Source organism: Hippopotamus amphibius, chromosome 16, assembly GCF_030028045.1.
Source record: "Hippopotamus amphibius kiboko isolate mHipAmp2 chromosome 16, mHipAmp2.hap2, whole genome shotgun sequence".
Taxonomy (NCBI): domain Eukaryota; kingdom Metazoa; phylum Chordata; class Mammalia; order Artiodactyla; family Hippopotamidae; genus Hippopotamus; species Hippopotamus amphibius.
Genome location: NC_080201.1, coordinates 9,935,531 through 9,955,919, shown reverse-complemented (window position 1 = coordinate 9,955,919; position 20,389 = coordinate 9,935,531). Strand labels below are relative to the sequence as shown.

Genomic DNA, 20,389 nt, shown 5'->3' with positions numbered 1-20,389 from the left:
CAGTCTAGGTGAAAATCCCAGCTCTTCTACCTGCTATGTCTGTGACCTTGGGTAGATTAACTAACCTCCCTGATCCTCGCATTCTATATATGTAAAATGAGAATAATTAGGGCACATCCATCATAGGGTTATAATGAGGAGCAAACGGACAATTCTGCGGAAAACACTTGACACTTGGCATTTGTCCGGCTTGTGTGCTAAGTGGTCGGTTTTAGCCATTAAAATCCCTATTCTTATCATTATCCTTACTGAGTCTGTAGCACAGTCCCAAGCATTTGGGACATGAAAGACGTACAACTGTATCCATCACGAATCATAGCTCTGGCAGTAGAAAGAGAGCAGATTGGAGTGTGGAGAAACTGGAGCCTTAGAGACCAACTAGAAGGCTGGAAAAGTCATCCTGGAGGGAGGTGATGGGGCTTTGAGCTAGGCGACGATGGAGAGTGGAGATAGGACACACAGGGAGATGAGAGCAAAGACCTCTGACTGACTAGCAGCGGCAGGGGAGGTGCTTGCTTGCTGCAATTAAAAGTCGGGTTTAGATTTTGGTACCTGGAGAGAATAAGTTAAGGGAGGGGAGAGGGTGTAAGATAATGAGTTTCCTCTTAGAAGCTTTATCTTTGTGATACTGATGGGGCGTTCTCTGATGGGACATCCCCTGACGGGGCATTCTCTGACGGGACATCCTCTGATGGGGCATCCTCAGATGGGACATCCAGGAAAAGACACTTGGCACCTGAGGCTGCTGGTTATAACAGCACACGGCTTCACTTGTATAGCTGGTGGTTCATTTCACTTTGGAATCACTTATGCATCCCTGTGAAAAGCTCCAGACCCCTCACCCCCATGAGCTTCCTTCTGCTCCTGCTCTGTAACCTCCCTTCACCATCATGATCAAAGTGGAGTTGGTGCTTTACCCACCATCACTTTTCAAACTTTCTCTGCATGAATCCACGCTCACTGTGGATGTTTTAAAAAAACACAGATAATATGATCTCACATATGTGGAATCTAAACTGTCAAACTCACAGAAGCAGAGCGTAGAAGGGTGGTTGCCAGGGGCTGGGGGGAGGGGGAATGAGAGGTGATGGTCAAAGGGAACAAAGTTTTATGCAAGAAAAGTAAGTTTTTGGAGATCTGATATACAGCGTAGTGCCTGTTGCTAACAATACTGCATTGTGTACTTAACATTTACTAAGAGGGTAGAGCTTATGTTAATTGTTGTTACCCCAAGATAATAACTATAATACAAAGGATGAGAGAAAATTTTGGGAGGTGATGGATACATTTATGGCCTTGATGGTGGTGATGGTTTCACAGGTGTACACCCGTCCCCAGACTCATTGAATTGTAACCATTAATTACATACAGCTTTTACATGCCAATCATACCTTAATAAAGCAGTTTTAAAAATCAATAAAAATTAAAAAGCAGAAAAAGTTTAATGGCGAAAATGAAAGATAGCCAAAACTCTACCACAGATATACCCAAGGTAGTTGGGTTGATACAAGCTCTTATTTATTCTTTATATTAATATATATTCTATGGAGGTATGATCACACTGAATATATCATACAACTACTTTTTTTCCTTATCACGTCAGTAAGGAAAGGGACGAGGTGACTTTTCAGGGGTATCCTATAATTCCCTTAACCATCCTATTCCCAGTGGACATGTTTTGCTCCAACTTCTTCCCTTTAAAGATCAAATAAGAAACATTAACTCTTCAATTAGTGAATGGTTTACCCATAAAGCTTTATTCAGTTTCCTTAAGTTCACTCCTTTTAAAATGCTGCTGCTACCAATAAAAATAAGGAAAGAGTCAATTATTTATCCTCCCTTTCCTATATGAGCTGTTTATCACTAGCAGTCAACTAATAGATGAAGGGATGTGTCTCCTTAAAAAATTATGTCAGGTAATAGATGAACACAAAGTGTTAGAATCAGAATATCACCATTTCACAACCCCCAGTAAATTAATGGGTCTAGGCATTGAGTATCAGCCATTGTGTGTCTCCCAGAGGACACAACAGTACCTACAGTCTTAGTTTGATCAAACCTCCTACCACCTTGGGGGAAATACAGAGCACGGGGACCATGCTGGACAATACAGGCTGTCTGCAATCCACGAATCCAGACGGTGGGAAGGAAACTACCACCAAACAACCTGGACTCTTCAACTTGCAAGGAACAGTCACAACAAAAGAGAAGAACTTGTAGATTTAAAAGGACTTGCCCATTTTTTAAATGGGCAAGACAAAACTATGGCGCCTAGGGAAATACAATCGAGTGAAAAACTAAAAGAAATACAAGGAAGTGATCACTGTGAAAGCCGGGATAGAAGTGGTAATGGAGGAGGGGTGGGAGTTGAGGCTGGGACAGAATACGTGGCGGGGGTTGGGTTTTGGGGAAGTCCAGCAAAGTTCTACTTCTTGACCTGAGTACTTACAAACTATATATTTGTTTTGTGTTTTATTTCATAATCAAACAAGTTTAAAAAGAAAAAGAATTAAAGGTGTACTACCTGTCTTGGGTTAGAGAGTGTTCCCCCCGCCCAGTTCATGCCCTTCTCTAAACCTTAGAATACGAGTGTATTTGGAAATAGCATCACTGCAGATGTATTTCAACATTGCAATGTTACATAGAGTTAAATTCTTTTTTTAAAGGATTTTATTGAGATATACCTGACATATGATAAACTGCATATATTTAAAGTGTACAGTTTGATTTTTTTTTCTTATTAGTAATGTATATATGGCAATCCCAATCTCCCAATTCATCCTACCCCAACCCCACCCCACCCCCGCCCTTCCCACTTGCACCTTTGGTGTCCATATGTTTGTTCTCAGAGAATTAAATTCTAATGAGGAGGCTTCCCCGATGGCGCAGTGGTTAAGAACCCGCCTGCCAATGCAGGGGGCACAGTTTCGAGCCCTGATCTGGGAAGATCCCACATGCCGTGAGCAACTAAGCCCATGCGCCACAACTACTGAGCCTGTGCTCTAGAGCCTGTAAGCCACAAATATTGAGCCCATGCGCCACAGCTACTGAAGCCTGCACGCCAAGAGCCCATGCTCCGCAACAAGAGAAGCCACCGCACTGAGAAGCACTTGCACTGCAACAAAGAGTAGCCCCTGCTTGCTGCAGTTAGAGAAAGCCCACACATAGCAATGAAGATCCAACACAGCCAATAAATAATAAATACATAAATAAATAAATTTATTTTAAAAAATTCTAATAATGGCATACTGGAATAGGATAAGCCCTCAATCCAATATGCCTGGTGTCCTTATAAGCAAAGAAGAGACACAGAAACACAGGGAAGAATGGCACATGAAGACAGAGGCAGAGACTGGAGTGCTGCGATTACAAGCCAAGGACACCAAGCATTGCCAACAACCTTCAGGAGCTAGGAGAGAAGCATGGAAAAGATTCTTTCTCAGAGCCTTTGGTAGGAGCCCATCCTCCCAACACCTTGATTTAGCTTCCAGGACTGTGCAAGAATAAAATTCTATATTTAAAGCCACCTGGATGGTTGTTTGTTACTGCAGCCCTAGGAAACCAAATATTACCATGCATTCATAATTTTTTTTAAAATGAAAAGAATGATTAGTGGACTTCCCTGGTGATGCAGGGGTTGAGAATCTGCCTGCCGATACACGGGACACGGGTTAGATCCCTAGTCCAGGAAGATCCCACATGCAGCAGAGCAACTAAGCCTGCGCACCACAACTACTGAGCCTGTAGAGCCCGCGAGCCACAACTATTGAGCCCACATGCTGCAACGACCGAAGCCCTCGAGCCTAGAGCCCGTGCTCCACAACAAGAGAAACCACCGCACTAAGACTTTGCACTGCAACAAAGAGTAGCCCCCCACTTGTCGCAACTAGAGAAAGCCCGGGCACAGCCACAAAGACCCAACACAGCCAAAAAAAAAAAAGAACGGTTAGTTTCGCTGTAGACCAGTAGACCGGGTGTGATTTTTCAAGGTAGGATTCCCAGGTTCTTGTCCATATGCAGACTGTTATTTGCTTGGTTGCAGTGAGAGCCGAATATAGTTGTATTTCTGGGCTCTCTTTTCACCCGACAGGTTTGCAATTTAATTCAAGGATATGCACTACCACCAGCCATTGGGTCACCCTAGATCCTGCTGTTTCCTTTGCCAAAATGAAACAGACCTTCCACTGCATTTCCAGCATGCAACTCTGCTTCTGATTTTTTCTGCTCACGTCACAATCCGATCAGGCTTATTGCACCGTGGGCTGCGGATTTCCTGAGTAAAACACGTTGCTTTGCACTTCTGCACACACATTCTGTGACCCCACTTCCACAGAGATCTTCCCCTCAAACCATAAGCAGATGAAATCCTGCGGCTGGGTCCTTTGAGGGGCCAGTAAGTGGGTTTAATTAACGGTAAAACAATATCCTGAAGCTTTTTTCAGGCACCGAGCAGAAATCAAGTTCTTTAATGTCCGCACACGCGTGCACAACCAAAGCTGAGATAATTCCTTCTCCGTTGCCTTAGAATGAGAAGGGCTGTAGCTGTGACTCTCTGCCAGTTTCCTACGTGCGATAATATTTAAGCCAAGTGTGAAATGGGCCCTATCCAAGTATTAAAACGTGGCACACCAGCTCCCCCGCCTCACAGAGGGACCTTGGCCATACAGGGAGGCTAGTCTTCCTTGTTTCTCGCGACGAGTCAGCCAAGCACAGCGCCTGACTCACGGTGGGCTGCTGATATTTGTTACACAAAGCACCAGCTAAGTCCAAGGGTCTAAAGCTTCAGAGCCCCAGGGTCGCCTGGAGTGGAATGCCTCCGCACTCTCAGCAAACGGGTCTAGGCTGCAGCCGACACATCGCTTTTTGAAAGCCGCACTTCGTGATTTTGATGCAGGCAGCCTCCCGTCCACACTTTGGGAACTCCTGATCTAACCACTGAGCGATCTGAGGTCAGACACCATGCTCCACCTGCTGTGTGCCGTGCCCTCTTCCTGGTCCTGGGGGTGGGGCAGAAGCCAATCTCCGTGGGCAAGCCCCTGACCAAGGTGTCGTGTAGGTACTGCGGGGAGGCCGGTGTCTGCCCTCTAACGGGAGGCGTGGAGAGGGGAATGACACCTCACACTGCAGGTCTCAGCTGCAGGTGGTTTTTTTCCCTCCAAGGGACATCCGACAATATCTGGGAACATTTTCGTTTGTCATACTGGGGGTGCTCCGGGCATCTAGTGAGTAGAGCCCAGAGATGCTGCTACACATTCTGTGATGCACGGGACAGCACCCGCCCCCGCCCCAAGAATTCTCTGACTCCAAAAGTCAGTGCTTCCTAGGTTGAGAAACTCTTCAAGAGAGAACAGAATAACTGTTACAACCAAGGAGCAAGGTGTGTGTGGAAGTACAGAGGAAATAACACATTCTCAGTGTTTCACAAGGGGGCACCCTGTGCCCCATGGCCTTCCTTCCCCTCCGCCTCCTGCCCCCTCCCTGGCTCCACCCTCCCTCGCACACCCGGCAACAGTGCACCGAGCTCTGGAGGGTCACCGAGCTCGGTTTGAAGCCTGGCGTCTCCGTATCCCACAGTTTAACCTTGGACAAGCCACTTCACCTTGCCAAACCTCAGTTTCATCCCAGCTCTCCTCTGTGAGCAACAGGGACTCAAGGAGAAAACGGAGAAAATTTGTGTGTACCCCTGATGGACAGTCTGACAAACTCCCACTTACCTCACAGGGTTGATGCAAGGAAAGGAGATCAGGCATAAGAGGTGCTTTGCTCGGTGACAGCACCTGCTAAGCATTCGTCACATGTCAGCCGCTGGGATGAGAATGAGCTTCGTCCCCCACTGCCCCATGGAGGTGCCACCTCTGCCTCATCCTTTCCATTTACCCAACGTTTAGATTCAGCTCTTTTCTTGAGACTCTTACCTTATACAATCACTGTTTTATTTCATTCACTGCTTTAGAGTATCCCATGCTCCTCCGACAACTTGTCCCAGGCAGATCTGCCTCTGTTGGCCACCTCTCATTTTGCACCCGGGCCACCCTAGCACTTGTCTGAATGACAGACCCTTCTAGATGACATAGTCAATGTTATCTCCGTTCCTGTAGGTACTAAAAACACCCCCAAACACCTACAAACAAGCCCTATCTCTCGAAGCCTAAGGAAAGGTCATCTCTGCCTTCTAAACTGTACTTCCCTAAAGGTCAGCAGGTCTGGCCATCATCATTTTGAAAAGATGAGAACTTTCAAGACTTTGGCTTCCTTATAGTTCTAAGCCTTTTCCCTAACTCTCACATGTGACCGTTGAGGGTAATACCTTCAGGCATCATGGAATGGAATCGTTATCCATCTGGGAATGAATAAAATCAGTCTTATCTGGAAGTAAGGGGGTTACATCGTTAGTAAGGAGCGAGAGTCCTTCAAGCAGAAATAAGTTTCTCTCCCTGGTTGGAGGATTTTGCTAAAGGATTCAAAGCAAGAACCAGGTGAAACTATATTCTGTGAGTTCTGTCATTGTCTTGTGAGATTTCAAGAGCAGCAGGAGCTTGTTATGATGTAACCCATTTCCGGCAGACATGAGGATCTTCAGTAATTCAAGAGGATTTTCAAAGCATAATCACTGGCCTCACCTTCAGTGCTCTGGTGGCCGTCGGTGACTCATTTTCTGAGTAGAACAATATTTCTTTAGACTATTTCTATGTCCTTCTCTTTGGCAGAGTGACAAATTTCTACTCAACCTTCACGTCTCAGTCTGAAAGTTGCTTCCTACCAAGAGTTTTCCCTGATTTTCATCCTCCTCCCAACCCCAATTGCATCCTCATCTGGGCCTGTCACTCTTCAAACATCTCTCTTATAGATTGTACAGCAGATGTTTTTCTGCAGGGAAGAGAAATCATCTCATGCATTTTTTAATCCTCCTCTTCACGTTGGAATAAGCATCCACGAGTGTCCACTTCAATTCTACTCTGCCATCCAAATTCGACACTGGGGAACATTGTTAAATAAGATCAAACAAGCGTTGGAGGCAATTCCCTAGATTTTTTTTCATCTTTTGCTTTAGTTCGAAATACAGCTGGACGAGAATATATAGTTTGGCTTGTGTATGGACTGTAGATTTCTGCAGAACAACTCTGGCTTTTAACTCAATGTTTAGTCCAGTTGAACTCCTCATGACCATGACACATATTTGATCATCAGTGTCCGCACTGTCCAAGTTCCCAGGGGAAAAGGACCAGTTGCTTCATCCCAATTCTACTGTCTTGCTTTTTTCCCTTCCCTCTTCTCCCTCTTAGAACATTCTTTACCTCTTCTAAGCAGGTATTCCTACCAATGAATGGCCCCTTAAAAAATCCTCTTGGGTCATCCACATTGGCCACTCTATGGCCAAGCAGATACTTCTCTTAAAATCACAACTTACTGTTTCCTTCCTTTAACAATATTAGCCATCGGTGGAGCAGCACACCAGAACTAGGATGAGGTAAGACAGGTGACTAGGGTACAATATTTAAGGAGGCGCTCACTCTCAGCTGCTGAACTACCACTCGAATGACTCTGGGAGTGAGTGCCTCCTTAAATGCCCTACCCTTCTCCACACCCTACATTATTGCAAAGACCCACTTGCATCTAATCCAAAGCATTGTGTTTGAATCTTTTCTCTGCCTTCCCAGTGGGTCAGTCCATGGTCCCTGGCATTTTACTTTTTCAGTCACTCTTCCATGTAGGTCAAAATCTCCAGGCTCTCTCACGTTAGACTCTCCCAGCTACGTGACAGAACACGAATTCCAGATTTCAAGTCTACCTGCAATGAATGTGTTGCTTTTCAACACCCACTTTGGATTTTAAGCAATCACCAGTCCCTCCCAAAGATGGACATCATTAATATGAGCCATCTTCCAGAGAAGACTTTGGTAGATGTGTTTCTTAATTAGAGTGTTATTTCTTCTTTTTCAAAGCTTTTAATTTATCATCTAATAGGCACAGTGATCCGTGGAATAATCCATCTTCATTGTTTCCCTCTTTTAGATGGCGAGGCTTATTACTATTCATAGCACAGGCCAAATGCTTTGGTTCTTAAGTGGCATCATTTGTACCCTAATGGATTTGTGCCTTTCACACCATTGAAAAGGAAATGGAATATTGTGAAACGCTAAATGAGACCCCAAAGATGGAGCAATGTTAACCCTCATTGATCAAGTGTGAAGAAAATGACCCCTCAGAAGGTGGTTGGGTAGTGTAGACTCGTAGGATCTGCTATGGGCAACAGCCCCCTTGCAGACTCTTTGGAATATAGTACCAGTGGCCCCAGGCAACCTTCCCAGCACCTTGTCACACGTTCACTTTTGTTCTCTGTCCTCATGCCCTCTAGGCCAGGGGTCCCCAACCCCCAGGCCATGAACCAGTACTGGTCCTCGTCCCATTAGGAACCGGGCCCACAGCAGGAGGTGAGTGGCGGGTGAGGAGCAAAGCTTCCTCTGCTGCTCCCATCGCTCCCCATCCTCCCCATCCTCCCCATCGCTTCCCATCACTTGCATTACTGCCTGAACCATCACTTGTGTTACCACCTGAACCACCACCACCCCACCCCACCTGTCGAAAAATTGTCTTCCATGAAACCGGTCCCTGGTGCCAAAAAGGTTGGGGACCCCTGCTCTGGCCTCTTTGCAGTCTCTCCTTTCGCACTTGGCTCCTTCTGCTTGGAACGGTCCTCTCTCCCTTCTTTTCTTACTTATGTTCTACTCATCCTTTAAAATCCAGCTCAATTATTACTTCTTGAGAGGAGTTTTCCTTGATCTTTCCCATCAGGTCAACTCCCCTATCCACGTTCTCATAACACAATCTTGGAATTATCCAATGGCAATCTTACATTTACCTGAGTCACTTTGGTTGTTTAAGTCTGTGTCTCTGTAAGACCATAAGTTTCATAAAGGCAGAGGATCTTGTAGGTGTTTGCTCACCATCATGTTCCTGGACTTCCAGAAAACCACCTCTCTTAGATCCATTGCAGAAAGAAATAGGAATGACCACAGCTAGTGTTCCTCTGTGAACATGGTCTAAGCCAATCACATTTTCCCCCAGGGGTCATGCTTGAACACCAGCTTGAATGTTACTGGACTTGGTTGAAATATCAACCAACGATACAGGATCAACTCTGATGGGCTGCGATCCTTTGGGGTGAAATAAACAAATCAGGAACACATTTTCTAGACTGTGAAACTCTTTTTATGATGATTAGTCTGTTTAATAAGCAAAACTGTGATTCCCTCAGGGCAGAGAGAGCATGTCTGTTTCAACCATTACGCCACACACGACTCCTAGAAACGGCCTTTAGCACTGTTGGATGAGTGGCAGATAGAATGAATGGATGGATAGAATAGTTATTATCATTTAATATAGCAAGAAGATGAGGGGCAAAGAGGTGAAGCGACTTGCTGGAATGATGTTACTGAGCCAAAGCAGAGCCTAGGAATCAGGGATGTTGCCCCTGTCTCCTGCCACCATCCACTTGGGATGGTTTATCAAGGCAGCCTCCCAGGGACAAGAAGTGTCAGAAAAGACTCCGATGGCCTCTGTGCTCAGCATCTTGGCCTCTTGAAGTGTTTGAAAGTTTCCTTCTGCTGTCAGGATGGGAAACCAGCTCCAGGAAAGACAGACGGACTCTGGCCAGAATCCCTAGCCCTGGGAAATCCAGCTGCTGAGACCAGCTGTGACCAGCCACACAGCTGGCAGTGGCGTCTCAGACTGGGGGTGGGGGACCATGGCCCTCATTATGAACAGGCTCCACTGGGCCACCCAGGCAGCACCAAGCGGGCCACCAAGATATGGCTACGTGGGTCAGGGGCGCTGGGACGTGGGATAGACCAGATAGAAACCTCTGGGCATGGCTCAGCCACGTGAGTCTCACTCTCTCCTCAAACCACCTTCCTTGTTCATTCATTCATTCATTCATTCTGCAGGCTGTCATCTGCCAAACATGCCTTTGCCCTGGGGTCCCTGTGTTGGTGCCATTTTCCTGCCATCCTCGGCTGTACTCTCCAATGTGGTAGACCGCTCTAAGTGTAAAATACACCCTGGATTCCAAAAACTTAGTACCAAAAAAAGAATATAAAATATTTTATTCATACCTTTTATTGTTTTGAACATATATTGATTGAAATGATGATATTTTGGATAGATCTGGTTAAAGCAAATATGTTATTAAAATTAATCTCAGCAGCTTCTTTTTACACTTCTTACTGTGACTAACTAGAGAAATGTTAGTTCTGTTCGTGGCTCACTTCATTGGACAGCAATGTACAGTAGAGGCTGCTGGGCAAATTCCAAGCTGAGGGTAAAGGTGATGTTACTCGCTGGTCCAGGTGCCAAGGGAGCCCAAGGGAAACTTGGCCCAGACTGCGAGGGCAGGGGTGGGGGGTGAGAGCAGCTTCCTAGAAGAGTTCACATCTAAATCAACAGACAAATCCAGGTTAGATCCAGGATATAGCAGCACAAAGCTGAGAGGTCCAGATGTGTCTCCAGTGATGGGAGTGAGGAGGGTAGACAAGGGGAGGAGGAAGCAACAAAGTCTGAAAGGGCAACAGACATCAGCTCCCAGAAACTGAATCCAGGGCCATCCGGCAGAATTATAATGTGAGTCGCATGCAAAGTTTTAAATTTTGTAGTAGCCACAGGTAGGAAAGTAGAAACAGGTGAAATTAATTTTAATCGTATGTTTTCTTTAACCCAGGATATTTAAAATGCTATCGTTTCAGTATTAAATGATGTTAAGGAGATAGTTTGCATTCTTTTTCACTATGATTTTGTCTTTGAAGTGTGCTGTGTATTTCATACTCCCAGCACATCAGAGTTTGGACCAGCCACGGTTCAAGTGCTCAGTGCCACATGAGGCTAGTGGCGACTGTATTAGGTAATGCCACATCTGCTAGACTTTTCTCTTGAATGCAATGCGGAGAGGTTCTAAGCAGAAAAATGCCTTAGACAAATCTCTCTGGCAGGCACAAGGGAGACTAGTAGCTTTCTGGAGACTGTCACCACCATCTTCTGGACGCTGTCACCCACCCAGGCACCTCAGTTCATAAACCGGTAACTTGGGAGCAAAACCTCTCTTTGCAGACTTTACCTTTCGATGACGTTATTGGAGGGAAGTTTTGGGGTACAGACAGCAGGGCCCCATCTTGGGTTTTTCCAGAGTCCTCAAAAGGTCAAGCTGTACTCTCAATTCCCATGTGATTCCCACACCATTCAGAGGATGACCTGCGACAGACTCCCTCGATTTTTCATCTTTGGGTTTCTCCTCTGTGGAAACTCTGATGCCTATACTTACCTAAGAGGCTTGAGGTGCAGATAAAACTAAGCAACATATGTAAAATAGCTCACTCTGTGCTTCATAAATTGATCAAAAAAGTGGTAGTTTCTTTCCCTCTGAGAATTGTCATAAAAGACTCTTCACATCCCCAAGAGCAGCCCAAGAGGATTTAAACTCAAAACAGCATGCCTGGGGATCAGACTCCTAACCCTTTCTCCATCCCCCACATAAGGAACTTCAAGGGTTCAGTTCATTTCAGAAAGAAATGTCCAAAAAATATGCAGATTAGATCCAGCCCGGCAGGGAACTTTTTTCTAGCATCATAATCAGCTTTAACTGGTAAGAAAACAGCTTTTCTGTTTCCCTGGGCTCTACCTTATTGGAGAAGCAGTTTTAAAACTGTTCCTAATCTCCAAGGAGTTTCCAGGTGCTTAATGACTTGCCAGGGTAATAAACAACTGAATTCTGGGAAACCATTATGTGAGAATCAAAGGAAGCAGCACAATCTGGGCAGAACTGGGAAAAAGCATCGGTTTTTGAAGTCTGACAAATCTGAGTTTGAAGCACAATTCTGTCACCAGTAGCCATGTAATCTTTGGACAAATTGTTTATATCTTTGAGCACCAAGGTACTTATCTGTAAGATGGGTATAATATGTATCTTGCAAAGTAAGTATTATACATTCAAGGTAACAATGTATTAGTTATCTATTGCTGCATGACAAATGATCCCTAAGACTTACTGGCTTAAAACAACATTTATGATCTCATTTTCTGTGGGTGAGGAATCTGGGCAGGGCTTAGCTGGGTCCTTTGGCTCAGGGCCTTTCCCAAAGCTGCAATCAAGGTGTCAGCCCAGGCTGTGATCTCATTTCAAGGCTCAATTGGGTAAGGATCTGCTTCCAAGCTCTCTCATTGGCTATTGGCAGGATCCAGTGCCTCACGGGCTTTTGAACTGAGGATGTGAGTTCCTCATTGGCTATTGGCTGGAGTTATCCCTCTGTTCCTTACCATGTGGGCCTCTCCATAGGACAGCTCACAACATGGCAATTTGTATCCGCAGAACAGGAAGGCAAGAAGAGTCACAGGAAGAGAGAGACTGGAAGACAGAAGTCACAGTCTTTTTTTTTTTTCTTAGAAGTCACAATCTTTTATAACCTAATCCTGGAAATGTCATCCCATCACTTCTGCTGTATTCAGTTGGTTAGAAGCAAGCCGCTGGGTCCAGCTCACATTTAAGGGGAGGGGAGTACACATGAGTGTGAGTCCCAGGAGGTGGCTGGAATCTGTTTTACAAGCTATCTGCCACGATATTTAACGATTCTCAGTAAATAGTAGCTATTGTTATGACTGAATAAGAAAGCACTTGGAAAGCAATGTTCATCACAGAAATAGGAGAAATCTCTTAGATTATGTATTAGGGTCAGGAAATTCAGCAATCACGTGACACTATCAGTCTATAAAAGAGGCTGATTCTAACCAATGCTAGCTTATCCAAAGACTGCATATAAAGATACATTTAATTTATATCAAACACTAGTTTGATAATATGTTACCAAGTAACAATGCTTGGACGTTAGAATTAAAAAGGACCTGTTCCCCCGACACAATGTTTTATCATATATCCAAATCCCTTTCTAGTTATTTTAGGATGCCCATGTTTTTATGGGGATGTAAATAAAAATATGCACCTCGATTTTCTCATTTAACAATATTATACAGGCATTTAATTCTGCTATACATTCTTTGTGATTAGCACTTTAACAGCTATAAAACATTTCCATTCAGTAGATAAATGTCAGAGCCATGGTTTACTTAACCATTCCCTTATTCTGTGACATTTAAGTTGCTTCAATGTTTTGCCATTGAAAGCAATCAAGTATCTTTTGTGTGGTAAGTTTTTTTCCCCCATTATTTGAATTGTGTCATTAGGATAAAGTCCCAGAAAAGCACTTAGAATGTGCACAATTTAATGGCTCTGTCAGGTTTTTATTCAAACTGAAAGATAGCTTTGGTTTTTATATGAGCAAACACAGCTACATCGGCCCCAGACTGAATTCCTCAAAGGCAGACACCCTAGCTTATTTAAAAAAAAATTTTTTTAAACCATAGCATCTATAATTCAACTATACTTCAATAAAAACTAAATTTAAAAAAAAGCAATCTGACTCTGTAAAAGATGACAGCACAACCAAATCTGTCTGCATAACAATAATTGAATGGGAGAAACTTGCCAACTAAAAGAAAATACTTTCAGATTTAGTTTAAAAAAGTAAATGAAAACATATGCTATCAATAAAAGATTCACCTAAAATAAACCATAGCATCTAGCCAATAAGCAACATGTAGTGAATATTTGTGGACTGAATGAATGCATGAACAAAAATATTTAAAAACCTGAGACTTCAGGAAAAATATTTCAACTAGATCTATTGTTGCTTTTTTAAAATCAAGAGTTATTGCATTTCCATTTAGATTTCACTAAGCGATGTGGAGGACTTACCCATGCCAAGCCCTGGCATTCTGTTGTGCTTTCGTTATTTTACTTAATCCTCACAGCACCCCCTAGAGTTCATTTTCCATTCAGCAACAGAATGAAAAGCTCAAAGCCTGCATCAGATTACATCACACACCTGCTTTTTTTAGAGGGTCCCCTGAGGGGTCTGTATATTGGGTTGGCCCAAAAGTTTGTTCAGGTTTTTGGTAACATCTTACGGAAAAGTCCGAGTGAACTTTTTGGCCAACCCAGTACTTGTCTGACAAGCTCCCATAATTTGAAAAGAAACAGAAGGTCCTCTTCGCTGGGGAAAATAGTAGTTCTGGGGAAACCTCTACTTACATGGAAACAAAATTTCCACCCAATAACCAGGAACCATGGGAATTCTCATGAATGTAGTTCAGCCTGGGTAATGGGTCATTGTACCCAGTGTATGTATCAGAGTTACATAACTTTTGGTAATCGGGGCACAAATGACCCTAGAAAAAGAATTTTATTGGTCAAAATTTACTCTGGCTTGTCTTCCCTGGTGGTCGAGTGGCTAAGACTCCGTGCTCCCGATGCAGTGGGTCCGGGTTCGATCCCTGGTCAGGGAACTAGATCCCACATGCCACAACTAAAGATCCCACATGCCGCAACTAAGAGCTGGCACAGGCAAATAAATAAATATTTAAAAAAATTACTCTGCTTAATGAGCCCTGCTCCTTGGCAGCATGTAACTTGGAATTCTATAGGACCCTCCTTCCCCAGCTTTTTTTTTTTAAGAAATGTTCATCTTTTTATTTCAGGAGCTATCACTCTCATTTTTTAGACCCAGGAAACCAAGTTGCTTGCCTAAGAGCAGAGAGGGTGAGGGACAACCAATTTCTTTGCAGTGCTGTTGGAAACCGTGCCTAGCTTAGCTGCTAAACTTGGACCACAGCACCCCCTGGTGGGCATCAGGTGGTTTGGCTTTTCCAGGTCCTCCTGTCACCTGGGCGACATCTCACCTAACGGAGGCTTTCTCTCTCTGTCTCTCAGGTGAAGGAGGCCATGCAGCGGATCCACGACCGAGGGAACATTGGCAAATTAATTCTGGATGTAGAAAAGACCCCGACTCCACTGGTGAGTCAAAAGCAGAGAGATGTGTTCAGTTCCACAGCAGAGGGTTTATCCTGTGCAGGCACAGGTCGGGTGGAGGGAAGTACAGGAAGCCCTCTGCCGGGCTGGGGCTGGCGGGGGAGACCAGAGGTAATAGAACCAATGGGCGAGTGAGGAATTAGTCACAAATGGGATGAATACTGATAAGGAAAGGAAAATGCTTCGGTGAGAACGTTTCAAGACCAACCTGAGGGCAGTCAGGAGAGGACAAGACCACGCCCGTGTCTATTACTCACTCTTGGCTACCATGAGTGGGAGGAATTCCTGGTAAAATTTAATACATTCACATTCAGATACCCCACAGAATGATGCCAACTGCCTCCGAGATGCCTCCTGATGGTTCCATGGCTTTTGTTTTCTCTTATCAAGATAATACCCTTACATGCAGGGACCCTACCAGGAGTGAAGCATGTCACAGTCACACCCCAGACACTCTTGCAAGGGTCCGTTGAGGGGCTGTGCAGTGTGGCGGTTGACACCCAGGCTGCCACCAGACTGCATGGGTCCAGAGCCCAGCTCTGAGCCCCTGTGTGGGACCTGGGCAATGCCTGTGCCACTTCAGCTTCAGGCCCCCTTCTGAAAACGGGAGATAGATACATTCTCATAAGTCAATTACAAGGACATGCATAAAACTTTGTTTTGTACAAACTGAATTCTAGGAAAGATTTAAACAAGAAAATACTTAGGAAGGGTTTTTTGGTTTGCTTTTTTCGCGTGTTTAGTCTTGGAGCTGCATCCGTGGTTGATAAAAGAGGAAGAATGACAATTCTGGCATGTTTTAGTCCAATGTGTGTATTTTTTAAAGTGTTTCCTTGGCTTTTGTAACCAGAATGTGGTTCGGGCAGGATGGCCATTTCACACAATGAAGGATGGTTTAATGAGAGGATATTTTACAATGTGTGAGTGACTGATAACAATATGGATATGATGTTTTGAATGCTTTCTAAATTCCAGGACTGGGCCAGGATGTTTGAAGGCCAGTTAGGGGTCAAGGTTAGGCTAGGATCCCAGGCCTTCTGTGCACCTGGGTGTTCTTTAAACATGTGACCAAGTCTATTTCAGCCCCATCACTCAAGGGGGTCTAGAGCCATCCTGCATAGCTTATGGCTTTCAAGCAAAAGAGTTGGCCCTGGCTTCCTGCCTGTCCATTACACATAAGGTCCTGCTGGCTCGTGGGGCTTGCAGGAAGGCCTATTTGACCACAGGGGGATTCTCAACAGAGCAGGAGTTGAAAAGCCTGGGCTTTCACTCTGAAATGTATGACATATGTTTGGCATATGTCATTGTCCTTGTTCCTGGATCTCAGGAGGGCTTTTACCCCTGGGACCTAAAGAAACAAGGGTGATGGCAAATGGCCCAACTCAGATCTGTGGCATTGGAGCATGTCTTGGTGGGAGTAGCCCCATCCCATCTGGATGGAGATCAGGCTTGAAGGAGAGGGAGCAGGTGGTCTAGGCATTTCTAGGGTGAGCACCACATGGGAGAGGAAACGGCACAGGGTCAAGGCTCTGTGGGAACGTGTCACCCCTCCTCGGTGGGTGTGAGCAGAGGAGCCAGCAAGGGGCTCCCAGAGGCACTTTCTCCTATCGGAACGGCCACTGTCAGGGCTCAGGCTGGGTCAAGGCCTCTGAATCTGCCCAACTGGACACACTGCAGGGCACACACCCTCCTCTATAACTATCTAAGCCGCGAGGTGTGGGGGGCAACAGGCTGGCAAGGGGTCACTGCTGCTGATGGCTCTGGAGGTGGACTTGCCGGGAGGCACCAAGAGCATCTCTCCTGCGTGGGGCCTTCTCTTGATGAGGCTGAGCAGGAGCAGAGCTGGGCTTATCTTATGATGTGTGTGGGGTCAGAGCAGAGACAGGGCTGCTTCCTCTAGACCCACAACATCAGAGAGCAGCCCTGCCCCTGTTCTGGCATGTGACCAGTGCCCTGGAGGACTATGGTGACCTTCTCCGCAGGCTGCTGATCTCTGCTGCCCCACAACTTCTTGGTTACATCACCTCTGAGTCTCGCGTTGCACTGCTGTAAAACAACGAACCGCCATAGTTATTACTATTGCTACTACTTCATTGTTGTTGAGAAGAGAGAAAGGGCTGATGGGCATAAGTCACTGGGTACACTGGCAAATATGGAACATGTGCTGAGAAGGGAGAGCTCTCGTGCTAATGTGTTCATTATTCTAAAATGTGCACTGCCTTCCTACTGTGTGTCAGGCACCAACGCTAGTTGCAGAGGATAAAAAGGGAAGAAAACAGGAGACCGGTTATCTCCGCTGTTGTCTGCAGTTCCCACGGTGGGGCAGGTGAACGAGCCATGTGTATAAACGGGACACTGCAGCTGTGGATTCAGGCCACAAAGAAGGGCTCACAAAAGGGGGACTGTTCCCATTAGGAAAGTCTAGGAAGGCTTCCTTGAGGAAGCAGGCTGAGCGCTAAAGGACAAGCAGGCATTGAGTAGGCAGGAGGGTGGGCGACGGCACTCCAGGAAGAAGGCGCTGCATGTGCTGTGGCCGAGAGGGAAGTCCAACTCCAGGTCAGACCACGTGGCCGGGGCGGGGGGCTGAGACTCAGGAGCTGGTTCCTGTTTGTGAGAATAAGTGGTGAGAGCCAGGGTTCAGGGGCTTCAAGGGAAATTGCCTGGATCATGATCTAGGAAAAAGAAATCCGAGGCACTGTTCACAAATGGCTGTAAATGGATAGGACTAGGATGTTCTGAGCATCTGTCATGTGCTCAGCCTTTTGCCAGATGCTTCCAATATATCACTTCCCTTTGTTTCACTTGGCTCTCGTGACAACTTTATAAGGCAGGTAGGTTTATCCCCATTGTAATGATGGAGGAAATGGAGGCTCAAAAAGGTGTGACAACTATGCCAAGTACTGATGATGACAGGTAAGTAGGTAGATGGATGGATGGATGCATGGATAGATAGATAGGACCAGAAAGAGTCCACATCTTCACAGAAAGGACACTCCCATGGGGGAATACAGACAGCAAAGCAGATAAACCCGCATTTGTTAATATTGTTCTTCTGGCTCTTAGGAAGTGACAGCATCGGAATTTGAACCCTGGCCAGTCTGTGCAGTGGACACTGTCAGTGCCCACCCATGCCCCCAGCACTCACAATTCCCCTGCACGCTGGTGCTGTCCTCCTGCTGGCCCCTGCCCCTCTGCCTCAGAGCCTCCTCTGGCCATGGGAGATGCTTGGGTTACGCACAGAACTGGCCAGAATGCCAGGGAGATAACCCACCTTCAGCACTTCCTGGCTTTTCCCACACTCATATGGGACTATCATGAGGCATGTCCCTCCCCGCCTCCCGGTGGTCCCCAGCAGGACAGAGCCCCAGTTGCCCATGGCAGGAAGTAATTATTAACACATCCTGTGTTGGCTTCCTTGCCTTTTCTTGTCTCCTTTCCTCACTCGGACCAGTGCTTCCTGGGATCATTTCCCAATCCCTGGAATCATCTCCCCAGTTCCAAATACTTGCACTCAAATCCTTTCTCAGAGTCTGCTTCTTAGGGCACCCAACACAAGTCAGCTGGTACCACACTGCCTTCCTGGGGAAGCAGGTGACCCTAGCATTTGGCCCTCAGAGAAATCCTTCCCAAAGGGCTTCATCAGATGCTCAAACAAGGTAGGAGACAGATTGCAGAGCCCTCTAAAGAGTCCTCTGTTGAATTACAGATGGCCAATGACAGCACAGAGACCAGCGAGGCAGGCGAAGAAGAGGAGGACCACGAGGGTGACAGCGAGAACAAGGAGAGGATGCCCTTTATCCAGTAACCTGGGACCCAGGCAGGAGGATGTGAAGGATGCTTTGGAGGAAGAGGAGCTGGCTGAGAAAACTCTTCTGTGCCCCAGTGAACAAATGCTGTAGTCCAGTGTGTGTTGTGTTTGTCTGCTGTCAGCTGAGCTAAAAAGCTGTTGATCACTGTTGTTTTTGAAATTAAGTGCCAATCCCATTCCATGCAGTATTATGTCCCTGTTATGTCCCTCTCCCATCTGTGTGTTACACTCTCCCCTCTCCCCTGTTTCAAAACCATCCATCTTTGGGTACTTCTCGACAGTTCTAGAACAGCCTTGCAAATTGATACAAGCCCACAGGTCCAATGCTTAAGAGACCAGACATGGGCAAAGACAAGTTTAAACTGAAAGGTGTTATCACGGAGCACTGTCCTAGAAGTCTTCTGGCCAATGACACTTTCTGCTGCCAGCTGCCCATGCTTCCGATAAGAGCACTTGCCAATTTGGCTGGCAGAAAGAGGGTAGGCCAGGAGATGTTTTCATGAGCCTGTAAGTTTAGGATCTCTCCAAGTTGTACTTTCTTTCTTCCCATTGAAGAGGCAACCTCCTTACATCCATTCAGGTGTTTCATGGTCACAAGTTGAGCCAACTTCCTCCCACCCTCTGATGCTTGACCCCTTCACCGATTCTTAACCATAAACATAGGGAAACAGATGCAGATTTTTCAGGGTAGAAGGTGGGTCAACAGCAAAAGTGTGAGGACCAGCCACAGAGATTCCTCCCCTGAAACCACATCTCATGAGAAAAATCCTCTCCCCCCCTGCCCCATAGATATTTAATTTAAGAAAACTCACCAGGTGTGGGACTATTTCAGTCATTACTGAGACGCGCCCATGTTTGCACACTTGCCATTGGCATCACCGACTTTGCTATTTTCATTTCCTGGTACTGAATAGCAACCTTTACCTTGGATCCCCCCCCCCCCCCCAGGAAGATCTCCTTTGTAGACCATATTTGGGGGAAATAATCAACGAGTATCTTTTTTCTTGCCAAAGCATGTTTCAATGTGTAACAAACTCTAGTGATACAAAAGGTCGATGTTTAGTACCTGATGCCAAATATGCATTCCTCTCCTCTGAAATATAAAATTATGGTGCAGACTCTTTGCAAGGCCCTGCTTTTTAGAAATCAGGGACCAAACTACTTGATCGCATGCCGTTGATTAATTTTCCAGCTCCCAAACTCCTAAGAAGCCCACTCCCAGCCCTACTCCACTTGGCATGGCTTGAGGTGAACAGTTCCTCTGGAGGAAGAAAGAGACTCAGTGTCTCCATGGGGTGGGGTGGGGTGGGGAGGGCTCCTCCTCTCCTCCTCCCAGTCCTCTTGGCCCAAAGGGTGGACTCCATCACTCACAAACCAGGCTGGAAACACAGGGAGCCCGCAGGGTTAGCACCCCGACTCACCTGCATTCTGGAAGACTTCCGAGGGCCCCTGCATGGCCCCATCTCCCCACCAATGAGCCTTAGGGTACCCCCCACTCTTCCCCCAACTGACGGCAATGAATGCATCTCAGCAATTACCCGTTTTATTCCCTAGGTACGTTTGTAGCAAATGTCACCTCCTTAATCATGTTCTTTTTTCCTATCCTAAGCTTGTGATGATGACTTATGTATGCCAAATATTTATCTGAAGGGAGTGTCTCCTCATTGTGAATG

At 45.9% G+C, this 20,389-nt stretch overlaps 1 protein-coding gene across 1 annotated transcript in view; it reads left to right on the top strand.

Moving 5' to 3' along the window:
- VAT1L (vesicle amine transport 1 like) overlaps positions 1-19,933 on the top strand; it is a 154,466-nt gene extending 134,533 nt beyond the window's left edge. The window contains exons 8-9 of the mRNA XM_057712150.1: positions 14,810-14,893; positions 18,615-19,933. Of these exons, the coding sequence (XP_057568133.1) occupies positions 14,810-14,893; positions 18,615-18,713 (183 nt within the window). The 3' untranslated portion in view covers positions 18,714-19,933. The remainder of the gene's footprint in view (positions 1-14,809; positions 14,894-18,614) is intronic.
- The last annotated feature ends 456 nt before the right edge of the window (positions 19,934-20,389 follow it).